This window comes from Arvicanthis niloticus, chromosome 27 (genome assembly GCF_011762505.2).
Source record: "Arvicanthis niloticus isolate mArvNil1 chromosome 27, mArvNil1.pat.X, whole genome shotgun sequence".
NCBI classification, from domain to species: domain Eukaryota; kingdom Metazoa; phylum Chordata; class Mammalia; order Rodentia; family Muridae; genus Arvicanthis; species Arvicanthis niloticus.
Genome location: NC_133435.1, coordinates 17695119 through 17707126, shown reverse-complemented (window position 1 = coordinate 17707126; position 12008 = coordinate 17695119). Strand labels below are relative to the sequence as shown.

Sequence of the window (12008 nt, the reverse complement as noted above, 5' to 3'; positions counted from 1 at the left end):
ATATAAAAAACATTTGAAAATTATTAAACTCAGATATGAATTATCATCCCCATAACTATTAGAAAAATTTGGGTCGAGCCAGACTTGGTGGCACATGCCTTTAATCCCAGCACTTGAGAGGCAGAGGTGGGCGGATCTCTGAGTTCAAGGCCAGCCACTGCTACCTAGAGAGATCTTATCTCACAAAGAAAAAAGCTGAGTGGTGTAATAAAACTAGGAACATAGCTCTTATCTTCTTGCTATTAACAAGATACTTTATAGCCCCTGCTGGCCTCACAAAGGTCTGCCTGCATCTGCCTCCCAGTGCAGAGATAATTCTGATGAGGAAAAACCTCATAATATTCTACAAAGAGGAATCTACAGAGTCGTGTGAATCTGGCTCTTTGAGAACACCGTCCAGGCCATGGCAGTTAAGCTCAGGCTGTTGCTCAGTGTGTATCAAGATTTTGTCAGTTCTTAACTATCTTAGAGGGAGGGCACAGGACTGCTAAACAAATTGCCACACAGTGTCTAACCTCTCTGCCTTATCCATAGGCAGTCAGCAGTACTTTCCTTACAGAGATCATACATTTCTACAAGGCTTATACTCAGAAAGCACCTGGCACAATCTGATCCCCTCTGTGAGCCAGTGCTCATCTCTCATCCTCCCAAGGTCAGCTTGTTAGCTGTGAGTCTGACTTAAGACCAAAGGATGGAATCAGTAGGTCATCACAGTAAGACACAGCCTTTCTCAGTGCTCAGGACCCACTTTGTGTCATGAGATGTTTGATTTAGAGACATATTTTTGGGTCTGTTTCATTCCGTTTCAAGAATCTTTTTTTATTGTCCTTCATGACCATATATTCTAATTGTGAAAAGAAAAACTGGTTTTAGGTACTAAAACTACATTCTGTACTTTGTCTTTAACATTAGTTAATGTTTGTGTTTGACGTCTAAAATAGTTGTTTGTAAAATGACCACAGAAGTAATCAGTTTATTGTAGAATTTATAAAATACTTTCTTAAAAACATTTCATTTTCATCACTCCATTTACAACTTAGAGTAGTTATCCTGATAGACACAAGTATCTTCAGACATTTAAATACTGTTTTGTTTGTGCAGTGGGTCATTCTAAGAGTATTCCTGTAGCTGAGTATCCCAACTATATGGTTAACTATGATGCTGCATTCTTTTCTAGCATTTGGAAAAGATTGATCTTCCGTTCACTGAAGGGAAAGAAAGCTTTGCATACTATATGATCTCTTTCACACCACTTGACTGTGTGGTGAGAATAAGGATTGAGTCTATGGCATGCTTGATGGGAGAGCACTCCAATATTGAGCTCCACCTGCATCCCTACAACAGCTCAGTTGTGACATTGTAAAATAAAGCAGCCTTTGACAATATCTGCGAAAAGAGCACAACTAAATTCTAGTATCATTATTACAGAGATAGGTTCCTTTATTTAAAAAAAAAAAAAAAAAGATTTACTGTGTCAGTTTCTTACTTTGATCATAAATTGGCTTATCAGTATATAAAATAGGTGTTGGCATGGTTTTGTTTTAGGATTTTGTTTTTCCTTTTCTTGATTGTTTTTCCCCTCTTTGAAACAAAGTCTCAACTATGTAGTTTTGGCTGGCCTGGAATTCACTATGTAGACTGCACAAGCACTAGTCTTGAACTCAAGAGATCCTACATCAGCCTCCTAAGTGCTGGAATTAAAGATGTATGCCACCACAATCAGCCACAACTTTGGGCATTTTAAGATGAGCCAAGATGTACTGAAATGGAAGAAAAGTTGAGACATAAATGAAAACAACTTAGCAGAGCATGGGGGGACAGACTAGCCTGTATCACAAAGTGAGTCTGTATCTCAGACAGGTGATAGTAGTAGCCCATCTCCTGGGCCTTCACAGCAAGTAGACCAGTGAGCAAGATTACTGATAGCATAAAGCCTGTTTAACTGACCCACAGTCCCTCTAAGTCTGTGCGATCTGTAGGGAGTGCAGATACACCTTTAATTCCAGGAGAGAAAGGCAAGTAAATCTCTTAAATTCAAGGCCAGCGTGACATAGAGCAAGTTTCAGGTAAAGAAAAGCTTATATCCAGGCATGGTAGTATATGCCTTTAATCCTAGCACTCAAGAGACAGAGGCATGCAGACCTCTGAGTTCTAGTCCATCAGTTCTGTTCAGTCAGTTGAGGTCAGTGCAGTGGAGTAGACTCAGTCAGTTCGATTGAGGCAGGGAGCTGAGAGCCCGTGGAGTAGAGTTCAGAGACAATTTTTATAGGAACAGTTTTACAGAGACAGGTTACAAAGAGACAAGTTAGATACAGGTGAAAACAGAAGGAGTCAGAAGGTTAGAACAGATTGCCATTGTTAGAGACCAAGCAGAACAATTCAGTAGAAGCTGGAAGACGTCAGATTGAATCAGTTGAACCAGCCAGCCAGAGTTCAGAAAGAAGTAGAAAGGGCAAGCTTATTCAGTAGTAAACCTCCTAGATGACAATGAATAAAAGTTACTTTTACAAAAATTCAAGAGGTTTAGTCACAAAGGGTTTTTAACTTTGTGCTTCCCATAATTTCAGTTAACTCAGTCATTCTGGATTTCAGGATTTCTGGAAATCAGTCTCATAGCCAATCCTTGCTATTTACTTTGAGAGAAAAGATTTGAGAGGATGGTTTTCAGCTGACATTCATTTTAAAGCCAAGGGGGAAAAAAAGCCAGGTTCAGAACTAAGTCTTTTATTTAGGAGAGATGACAGAGGTTCTGCTTAGTCAACAAAATGATGGACTGGGTATTAGGTCCATCTTGTACCTCACTGACATAAATTGGTATAGTTATGCTCTAACTGTATTTTGAGAGAAAAGTTTTATTTTAACAGGAAGGGTGATATATAGGAGGAGCTAAGGTGGGAGGAGTGCAGAGAGGAGAAGTAAGGAGAGGAGGAGGAAAGGAGAGGAGGAGCTAGGTGATGAGAGAGAAAAAGAGAGGGGGCCAGACATGGAGGCAGATGTTCACGTGTCTCCGCCAGTCAAAGATAGTTGATATATCTAGGTTGGGTATTAGGCTACACTTCTGATTGATATTGAGCATTACCAAATTTATAAAGCCATTGGTTAACATTAAAAAAATTGTATAAAAGCAAAAAGGAGAAGGGGGTATGGGATAGGGGTTTTCTAGGGAGGGGAAATGGGGAAAGGGGGTGGCATCTGAAATGTAAATAAAATATCCAGAAAAAAAAACAAAGGGCTTTTAACATATTCTAGCTACGTAATGAACATAAAAATTAAATTATCTGAGAGATAAATTATATTTTAAAAAGAGCTGGGAATGAAGGATCCCTTTTGTTTAAATAATTGGGGTAGCCCTTAGACATCTTTTTAGTGTTTGCTTTTAATTTTAAAATTATTTTCATTTACTTAATTTACTATTCTTCATTTATATTTTTTATTTCTCTATACCTGCCTAAATTAAATATAAAACATGAGTCTGTCTTAAGCACATTAATGAGGTTTATACTTCATTTTTTTTTAATTTTTTTTTATTATACTTCATTTTAAAATAGGGTTTAGAAATACTGAAATATCAGAATTTAGTTTTAGTTTTACTTTTATTTAATCTAAGAATTAACCACTAACAAGAAGAATTTAAGCAAAAACTTTAAAAAACAAAAAAAGTGGAATTATCGATTTAATTTGGAAATGATAACAGATGCTGTAGCAGGGTAAGGCTACTGTTTATAGTGTGAATATAAATACATGTGCCCATCGAGGTAGCATCCTGTGAATGTCTTTGTTGTTCACAAAACATGTCCATCAGACAGTGAGTTCAGCTGCAGACACAGCAAGCAAGATGGAGGCCCTTGTGTTCACCACTGAAGCTGACGCCACTCCTAAACATTACTAAGAACGTTAACAGAGTGCCCTGAGACAGTTGTCACTAGACAGCATAATCTGGAAAACTGAGTTCAAAAATGAAAGGAGAGAAATGACTTAACAAAGTTGTCCTCTAACTTATAAATGTGTACTACAGTGTGCAGTATTAAGAAACAATGTTTTGTAAATTCTTCAAAGGTCTTTATTAATGGTACAAAATGAACTCTCTCCATGGTTCTCTTACTGTCATTGTTACAAGACTTGTGGACATATAATACAGACATTTTTCTTTTCTTTTTTTCTTTTTTCTTTTTTCTTTCTTTCTTTTTTTTTTTTTTTTTTTTTTTTTTTTGGTACCTCTTGAGAGTTTTGAAGTCAAGGAAATGGAATAATATTTTATTCTTAGTTTTCTTGGCCTTTTGTCAATTAAAATAGAAATCTTTATGTGGGGCAAATTGGCTGCACATATTTGCACATTCATTTTTTATATATGTATATGTCAAAGAACAACCTTGGAGTCAGTTAATTGGTTTTGATTTTTCAAGACAGGGTTTTTTTATATAGCCTTGACTGGCCTAGAACTCACTCTGTGGACCAGGCTGGCCTGGAACTCAAGAGATTCACCTGTCTCTGTCTCCCACGTGCTGGACTTAAAGCCGCGCACCACCGTGTGCACACTCTTTAATCATTACCTTTTGTTTGAGACAAGGTCTTTCATTGCTGTGAAACTTCACCATATAGGTCTCTTTATCAGTAGAATTATATGTATATTCTAGGGATCTAACCTCAGGTCTTCACATTTGCAAGGCCAAGTGAACATCTTTTCAGCCCTCCTAATTTTAAATATTCTTATTCTTTCTTTGGGGCAGCAGTTAATTCTAGCATGAGTTTCCATACTATAGGAACTGTGTGTCTCAATTTCAACTGAATACAAGTATCATACTTATAGCCACCCCCCATTGTTTCAATTCATTTTTCCCTAAATGGAAACCTCTAAATTTTTTGTTTTCATTAAGTTCACTTTTAAATAATTTTTAAGAGTTTAGATAATGTTTCTAAATTTAAAAATACTTTGAATTTTTTCTTAAAATAATAGAGGTTATACACTTAAGGAAATATAAGGATTAAGGAAACAACAAATGGATTAAGCCAGCAGAACACTTTTAAACAGTGTATATAGAGAAATCATTTTATCAGTCTATATATTAATAACACCTAAATTAAAACAATCAGCAAATAGTACAAATGAACAATTTGTTAGAACAGAATCAGAACTTTATATTAAGAAGTTTGAAGTGTGTTCTCTAATTCATCAACTAATTAGATTTAACATTTTTCTGTTATGAGTACTAAAGTCATTGGCCAGATTAAATGAAAAGAAGTTACTTGTAAGTTATTCCACAGAATAACTTACTGTAAACAGATTGTGCAGGTTCATTTAGTGGGTTGGATCTTTTATTCTGAAATGAGGTTCTTATAGAAGTTAAAATTTAGAACATATCAGGCCTTCCTGCTACTCCTCCTACAGTAGCAGCCTGTCAGCTGTATGCTAACGAGTTGAACAATTAAGTTCAACTTAATTAACAAACAGTCCTATCTGGCTGGCCTACAGGCTCTGGTTGCAGACAGAGAACTGTTTATACACCTGTTGTTCATGTAGACAGCCATATTGATGTGAAGCCACAGATTAAAGGAAGGATATGAGAGCCAGGGTGGGCAAGGGTTAAAGAGAACCATAAAAGCTGTAGAAGTCAGATTCTTCAGAAAATAGATGAGGGCCATTTGCAGAGGGAATCAAGTTACCTAGAAAAGGGTTCTACTGGCTGCATTAACATGGGAAACGCCTGACTTAAGTGTCTGCTAGTCTGAGACCATTTGTAAAAGGTTTATATTTTTATTACATATGCCAGTTGACATTTTTTTGGAGCCCAGTAATTTGAGTCCTGTAAGAAGATAACTTGGACTGCTCCATTGAGGCAAAGACGCTGGCTGGCATTTATGAAAGGTAGTGACCCTTTGCTGCAGTCTCTTCTCAGGAAGAGGGTCAGTAGAATACGCTCGTATTTTTTAAGGTACAAAAAGATTTGTGGTTTTGTTTTGTTTTAATGGTGCTATTAAAATAAGAGGAAATGGAAATTCAGCAGATAAACATTGTCTCTGAACAGAATTCAGCAGTTACTGCTCCTCCTGGGTTTCACTTGTGTAATTCAGAGTGAATAGTTGTATACTTTAAAGTTTATAAGGCCATTTCCTTTGTTTTTGTTGTAATTTAGAATATTAGTTAAAAACAGAAGTTATTGGGACTGGAGAAGTTAGTGGAGCTCAGTGGTTAAGAACACTAACTGCTCTTCCAGAGTTCATGAGTTCAATTCCCAGCAACCACGTGGTGGCTCACAACCATCTGTAATGGGATCCATTGCACTCCTCTGGTGTGTCAGTGACATCGTGCTCATATACATACATACATACATACATACATACATACATACATACATACATCTTATTAAAAGATTTTAAAAAGCTATCATCTCTTATCAAAATCCTGAGAAGTTTTAAGTATACAAACTTACAGAAAGTTCAGCTTCTGCTCTATTTCATAGAGGTTGCCTGAGCCACTGTTTTTATAGACTATAGTATTTCACCTTTAAAATAGGCCACACTTCAAATTAGCATGTATATATTATATTTAGCTCGTATCTTTCTGTAAAATGGGATTTATTTTATCTGTATTTGTGTGTGTGTGTCTGTGTGTGTAAGCTAGACATTAACATCTGGTGTCTTCCTGCCTAGCGTGCGTGTGTGTGTGTGTGTGTGTGTGTGTGTGTGTGTGTGTGTGTGTATTGAGGCAGGGTCTCTCACTTGATCTCAAACCTTACCAATCAAGCTACTCTAGGTAGCTATCTTCCTCTGGGGACCTTCTGCCTCTCTCTGTCTTCCACTGAGAGTACAAGCTGCTGTCATAGCACCCAGCCTTTGTGTGGGTGCTGGGGAGCTGATCACGTGTGTCCTCAGGCTTTTGTGGCAAGAACTTGTACCCTGACCATCTCATCAGCCCCCAGAATAAGATTTCCAAGCAGCCTTCCTCTACTCTTAGGCTACTCAGTAGTCAGTAGGGAGAAGGCACTAATAAGTGTTAAGGACAGACTTGACCAGGATGTCTTTATGACAGAGGTCCCATGACACAATTGAAAGTTCCTCCTTTAATACTCTTTTTTCACTATTAAAGTCCTTCAGGTTTTTCTAGAGTCTTTCATAGGGACAGGGAACCTAAAGTCCAGAATTTTCAAAGGTGGGAAGAGGTTGAAAGTCTGCATCATTTCTGTGGCCCTCTCTGCTTTAATATATGATTTCAATGCATGATGAAATTTACATATTGGGGGAGGGGACAGTACAGTCTTGACTATCCAAAGGGAACGGTGATAGAGTAACTCTCAGCGTGACTAATCCTCAGGTAATTTTGAAAGTAGCTATGGAGAACATTAAAGATAAGGATAAAGATTAGAGAACAAGAATTTCTTTAAAAGTGTAGTGGATATCTATCTAATACATTCTAATTAGACCCATTGCCAAATGACCCAATGGCCTGAAATTCTGCCTTAGGTTCTTTTATTAAGCTCACAGGAAAACAAAGGATAAATCTACACAAAGATATTTATACATCTTAGGGTAAAATCCAGTCATAAAATATAAAAGCTATACTAATTACTTGAGGTATTCAATGCGTGGTAACTTGATAAGGCTAGGATCTGTTGAAAAACAGTAGTTCTATATAATCCAGGCAGTAAACTATTTAATTAAAGCTTAATATTCTAGTTGACAAGTCTGCTACTGTTCTAGGAAAAAGCTTTATTTGTAACATGTTTCTCTTAAAATAGTGCAGTATCTTAACGGTTGGTGTTTGGTGTGCTTTATTTTTCTCGTTTGGGTCAGATATAGCCTGTTTGTTTGAAGCTTAAGAATAAATATGGAGATTTTCTTGCCCAGGGATATAAAGCCTTTGGTTTGCTTTAGGTTTGCGTTGCAGGCGAGAGGGAGGAAAAATAAGATGCTGTGTATGTGGGAAGATGCAGTTAGATGAATACCATTACTGCCTTCAGTGTAGGCTCTTTTACTTAGCACAGGAGCAGGTATGCACAGGAGGTTTCTGAGTCTATGGGGCCCTCTAATGCTGCGCCTTGCAGTTTATCTGTAATAGCTTTTTAAAGCCCTCTGGTAGTGTAGCAGCTAGAGTGTGGAATTCACTGGTAGCCAGCCCTTTTGGCTTTTCCTAACTACAGTCTATGGAATACAAATTTTGAAACTTATTTTTTAAATAACATTTGGATTCAAATATTTTACTTCTGTCAAGCATTTTGAAATGTTCACCGAAATTTAGAAAAAGTGACCCCAAAAAAGAGTTGTTAAATTCAGATGAATAGTACTGTGTTCTCTCTATAAATTCCTGTATAAGGCTTATATAAAACCAAATGAAATAGTGCATGCCTGTAATCCTGGCTATTCAGAAGTAATTCTAGCTATTCAGAAGACTGAGGTAGGAGAGTCACTTGAGTTAAGGATTTCAGGATCAGCCTGACAGCTGGCCTATCACAATAAAATTACATTTTAAAAAATTGGCCACTGTTGATTTTTTTCTGATTATTTTCACTTTAGGTCGGACCTCATCGGGAAGATTCGGTCAGTCTCAATGGCAATCATCCGGTCCTGTCTAGTACTGTTGCTGCCTCAAACACAGAACTGAACCATAAAACACCAGAAAATTTCAGAGGTGACTGTTTTGTCATTTTTGACCACTAGTTTCTGTGAAGGTCTTTCTGGCTCTACATAATGGACTTTCCCTTGCCTCTAGAAAGTTTCTTACAGCATAACCCTGAAAGGAATTTACCTTCTAGAAAGCTTTGAACCATCTTGATTGATACATGGGTCTACTCTTATGTTTTATGTTTCCTGTGCCTCTTTGGTAGGTGGCGTACAAAATCAGTCTGGAAACGTTGTTCCGACAGAAATCAAGACTGAAAACAAAGAAAAAGATGAAAACCTTCATGAACCTCCTTCATCAGATGACATGAAATCAGATGATGAGTCCTCCCAGAAAGACATCAAGGTTTCATCTAGAGGCAGAACAAGGTATGTGTTAGTGTCCAGCCCTTAGAGCTCACATGTTTTCCCGGAAGAAGCACTGCCTGTTATGTTTTAGTTGTTCATAGTTTATAAAACAGACAATGAGAGGACAGGTTAAACTGTTGTTGTATTTGCCAATAAATATTTGATCTGTTAAAGAACTAAGTATATGGCAAAATCTAGTGTGGTTCATGCAAGCACCAGCCTGTTGCTTATTATGTGTTATTATTAGAAACCACCATATGCTTTGGTTTCACGTCATCTGTGGCTGGATTTGCTTTACATTGACTGATTTGAGTAGTTGCCATTTGTCTCACAAAACAGGAAATTTACCTTTTGATCCTTCATAATGATTTGCTATTCTCTGGTTTCAGCAGTAATTTGAGAAAAATATAAAAAAGAAAGTATTTCAGATAAAGTGATATTCTTAGGAAGAATTTTCTAGAAATTGAACGTGATTATCTTCCAAGCATGAATTTGGACATTAATTTCTAATAATTTGTATATCTTTCTTCAGATTTTTTTTTTTTAGTTTTACATTAAAATTAGGTGATTTTGTTTGTGCACATATGTCTGTAGTATTGTTTTTCAGACATTATAACTAAGCTGGTCTTGAACTCATGATCCCCCTGCCTCAGTCTTCTAAGTGCTGGGATTATAGACATGATCAGCCAAGCCCAGCATGACGTAATGTTTTTAAATGCATCCTATTTTATGGCTTATGAATCATTCATCGATTATGTATCTAGCACATACAGCTAATGGTATTTAAAATACCCATTTCGTGTGCTAGATTACAATGCAAAGGGGACGACAGTGATAGAGCCAACAGAAGCCGTCTGTGATCCTTTCTTCCATTTACACACCTAGCAAAGAGCATCGTTGCCTTTGACATTCTCATAGCTTCCAACGCCTAAATGTCTCTCTTGAGAAAAATGAATCTTGCCAGGACTGTGGATTTAGTAATGCGTCTTACTCACATGAAGAATGTAAATGAGAGAGTAAATTCAGTCAGGGAATTCTGAGACCACTTCTTCCAGGCAACCTAGCTCATCGTTTTATTATTCTGAACAAATTTTAACAGATAATTTGCATCCCTCTCTCCATGTCCATTAGAAGTCAACAGACTGTTGTGCTGTAAAGAGGCAGAACATAGACACTTACAGTTTCATGTCTCTTTCACAGTTACTCAATTCTACTGGTGCAGTACCAAGTAGCCAGAGATAATACATAAGTCAGTCTGTCCTTCAAAAATATTTTTTATTCCAATTCTCCAGGGGTTTTTTTTTTGTTTTGTTTTGTTTTGTTTTTGTCATCATAGTTACCTATATTTTGAGACTCTCTGTGTCTTGTCTTCTGTCCTTTGTGTGACAGGTAACTTCCAAGTCTTGTCTTCTGTCCTTTGTGTGACAGATAACTTCCAGAGTGTTTCTAAGCAGGCACGATCTGCTCATGCTCCAGGACAGGACCTTAGCACTCAGGACATTTGAATCAGTGGGCTGCTGACGCAGCTTCTGACTCTGCAGACTAAGGGTGGGACCTGGAAGTACGTGTTGAATGGTCCTGTGACTGCTCAGTTTCAGATCCAGTCTGAATAACAAGTTGGTAGAATTTAGCTTTGTTTCTTATTTACAAATAATTTGCTTTCTTGGAGAGTCCTTTATGCTAAAATATGTGATAAAAATGTATTAAAATACGTGTTGTACAGCTTAACTCAGGTACATTGAAGAAAGGAAAGGAATATCCAGTCCCATAAGTACAACTGTTGGTCCTGTCTAGTAGGGATTACAGTTTCCATTTCACCATTATAATTTCTAATATGGCACAATCGGTATATCTATAGGGAAGCTCAAAAACACTGTTGCTACTCTTTTCTAGCAGTACCAATGAAGATGAGGATCTGAATCCAGAACAGAAAATCGAAAGGGAGAAGGAAAGGCGGATGGCTAACAATGCCAGAGAGCGCCTGCGTGTTCGGGATATTAACGAGGCATTCAAGGAGCTTGGCCGAATGTGTCAGCTTCATCTGAAGAGTGAAAAACCTCAGACAAAACTTCTCATTCTTCATCAGGCTGTGGCAGTCATCCTTAGTCTAGAACAGCAAGTCAGAGGTAAGTCAGTCCAGCAGAGACCGACAAACATTTGTTAACTGTGCTTTGCTTTTTGAGTATGTCTGTGTCATCCAGATCCAACTCTCCCTGTAGTTCTGAGACTCAGTATGTACAAACTAAGAGCTTCCCACAAACCCACAGAGACCAATCCTGGGACATGTGGCAGAATGAGCAGCATTAGCCTGCTGGCAGTTTGCAGCCCCCACCCACCCCCGGTCTGCTCCTGTTGCCTACACCTGCCCTCCTCGCTGCACTGTGTTGTACTCCCTCCTTCTAGGCACTAGGTTTTCCCCATGTGCTTTACCCTGGGGCTTCTATAAATGCTGCTGGTTAGTAGGATAAGTAAGCATGGCTCCTCCCTGTCTTTATCACATCTGTGTCCTTTATACCCGTGTCAAGAGGTCTCAGGGCTACTTTATTGATCTCTATTAGAAATGCTATAAACTTCTTGGACATGCCCATTTGTCACATACGTATGGTTTGAACAAGCTCATACTATCAACTGAGGCAACTATCCTGTTTGCTACTTGATAAAGTCTGAGGGGATCCCGAAAAAACTTTACACTTTATTTGTTTAGTATGTGTTTGTCACAGTGTCTCTTCTGTGCTGGGCAGTTATCACACAGTGGAGACCTCTGCACTTGAGCTTCCACCCTCTAGCTTGTGTCTCAGCAGTCCTCCACATGTTTCATCTGTAACCCTTTTGCAAGGAATTAATAAAGGTGGCTTTGAGCCACAAGTCTCTATGCTTGTGAGCGACTCTCTCCTGTTGTGTTAGATTATCTAAATGTCTGTATTGGGTAGACAAACCGAGTAGGGTAGGTAAATGCTTAAAGGCTACGTCATTGCCATTAGCTGGAAAGTCATTTCTGTATCTGTCCAGTATGTTTGATGTGTGGGAATCGTGCATAGTCATCCTGC

General features: G+C 38.0%; 1 protein-coding gene across 13 annotated transcripts in view; it reads left to right on the top strand.

The window, feature by feature from the left end:
• The window catches only part of Tcf12 (transcription factor 12), a 271626-nt gene that overhangs the window by 248352 nt on the left and 11266 nt on the right, over window positions 1-12008 (top strand). For 9 of the 13 annotated variants that reach the window (XM_076926247.1, XM_076926244.1, XM_076926245.1 and 6 more), the window contains 3 exons: window positions 8509-8623; window positions 8820-8982; window positions 10855-11087. In XM_076926247.1, coding sequence (XP_076782362.1) covers window positions 8509-8623; window positions 8820-8982; window positions 10855-11087 — 511 coding nt within the window. The remainder of the gene's footprint in view (window positions 1-8508; window positions 8624-8819; window positions 8983-10854; window positions 11088-12008) is intronic. The other 4 variants (XM_076926250.1, XM_076926246.1, XM_076926249.1 and 1 more) reach the window with 1 other exon arrangement.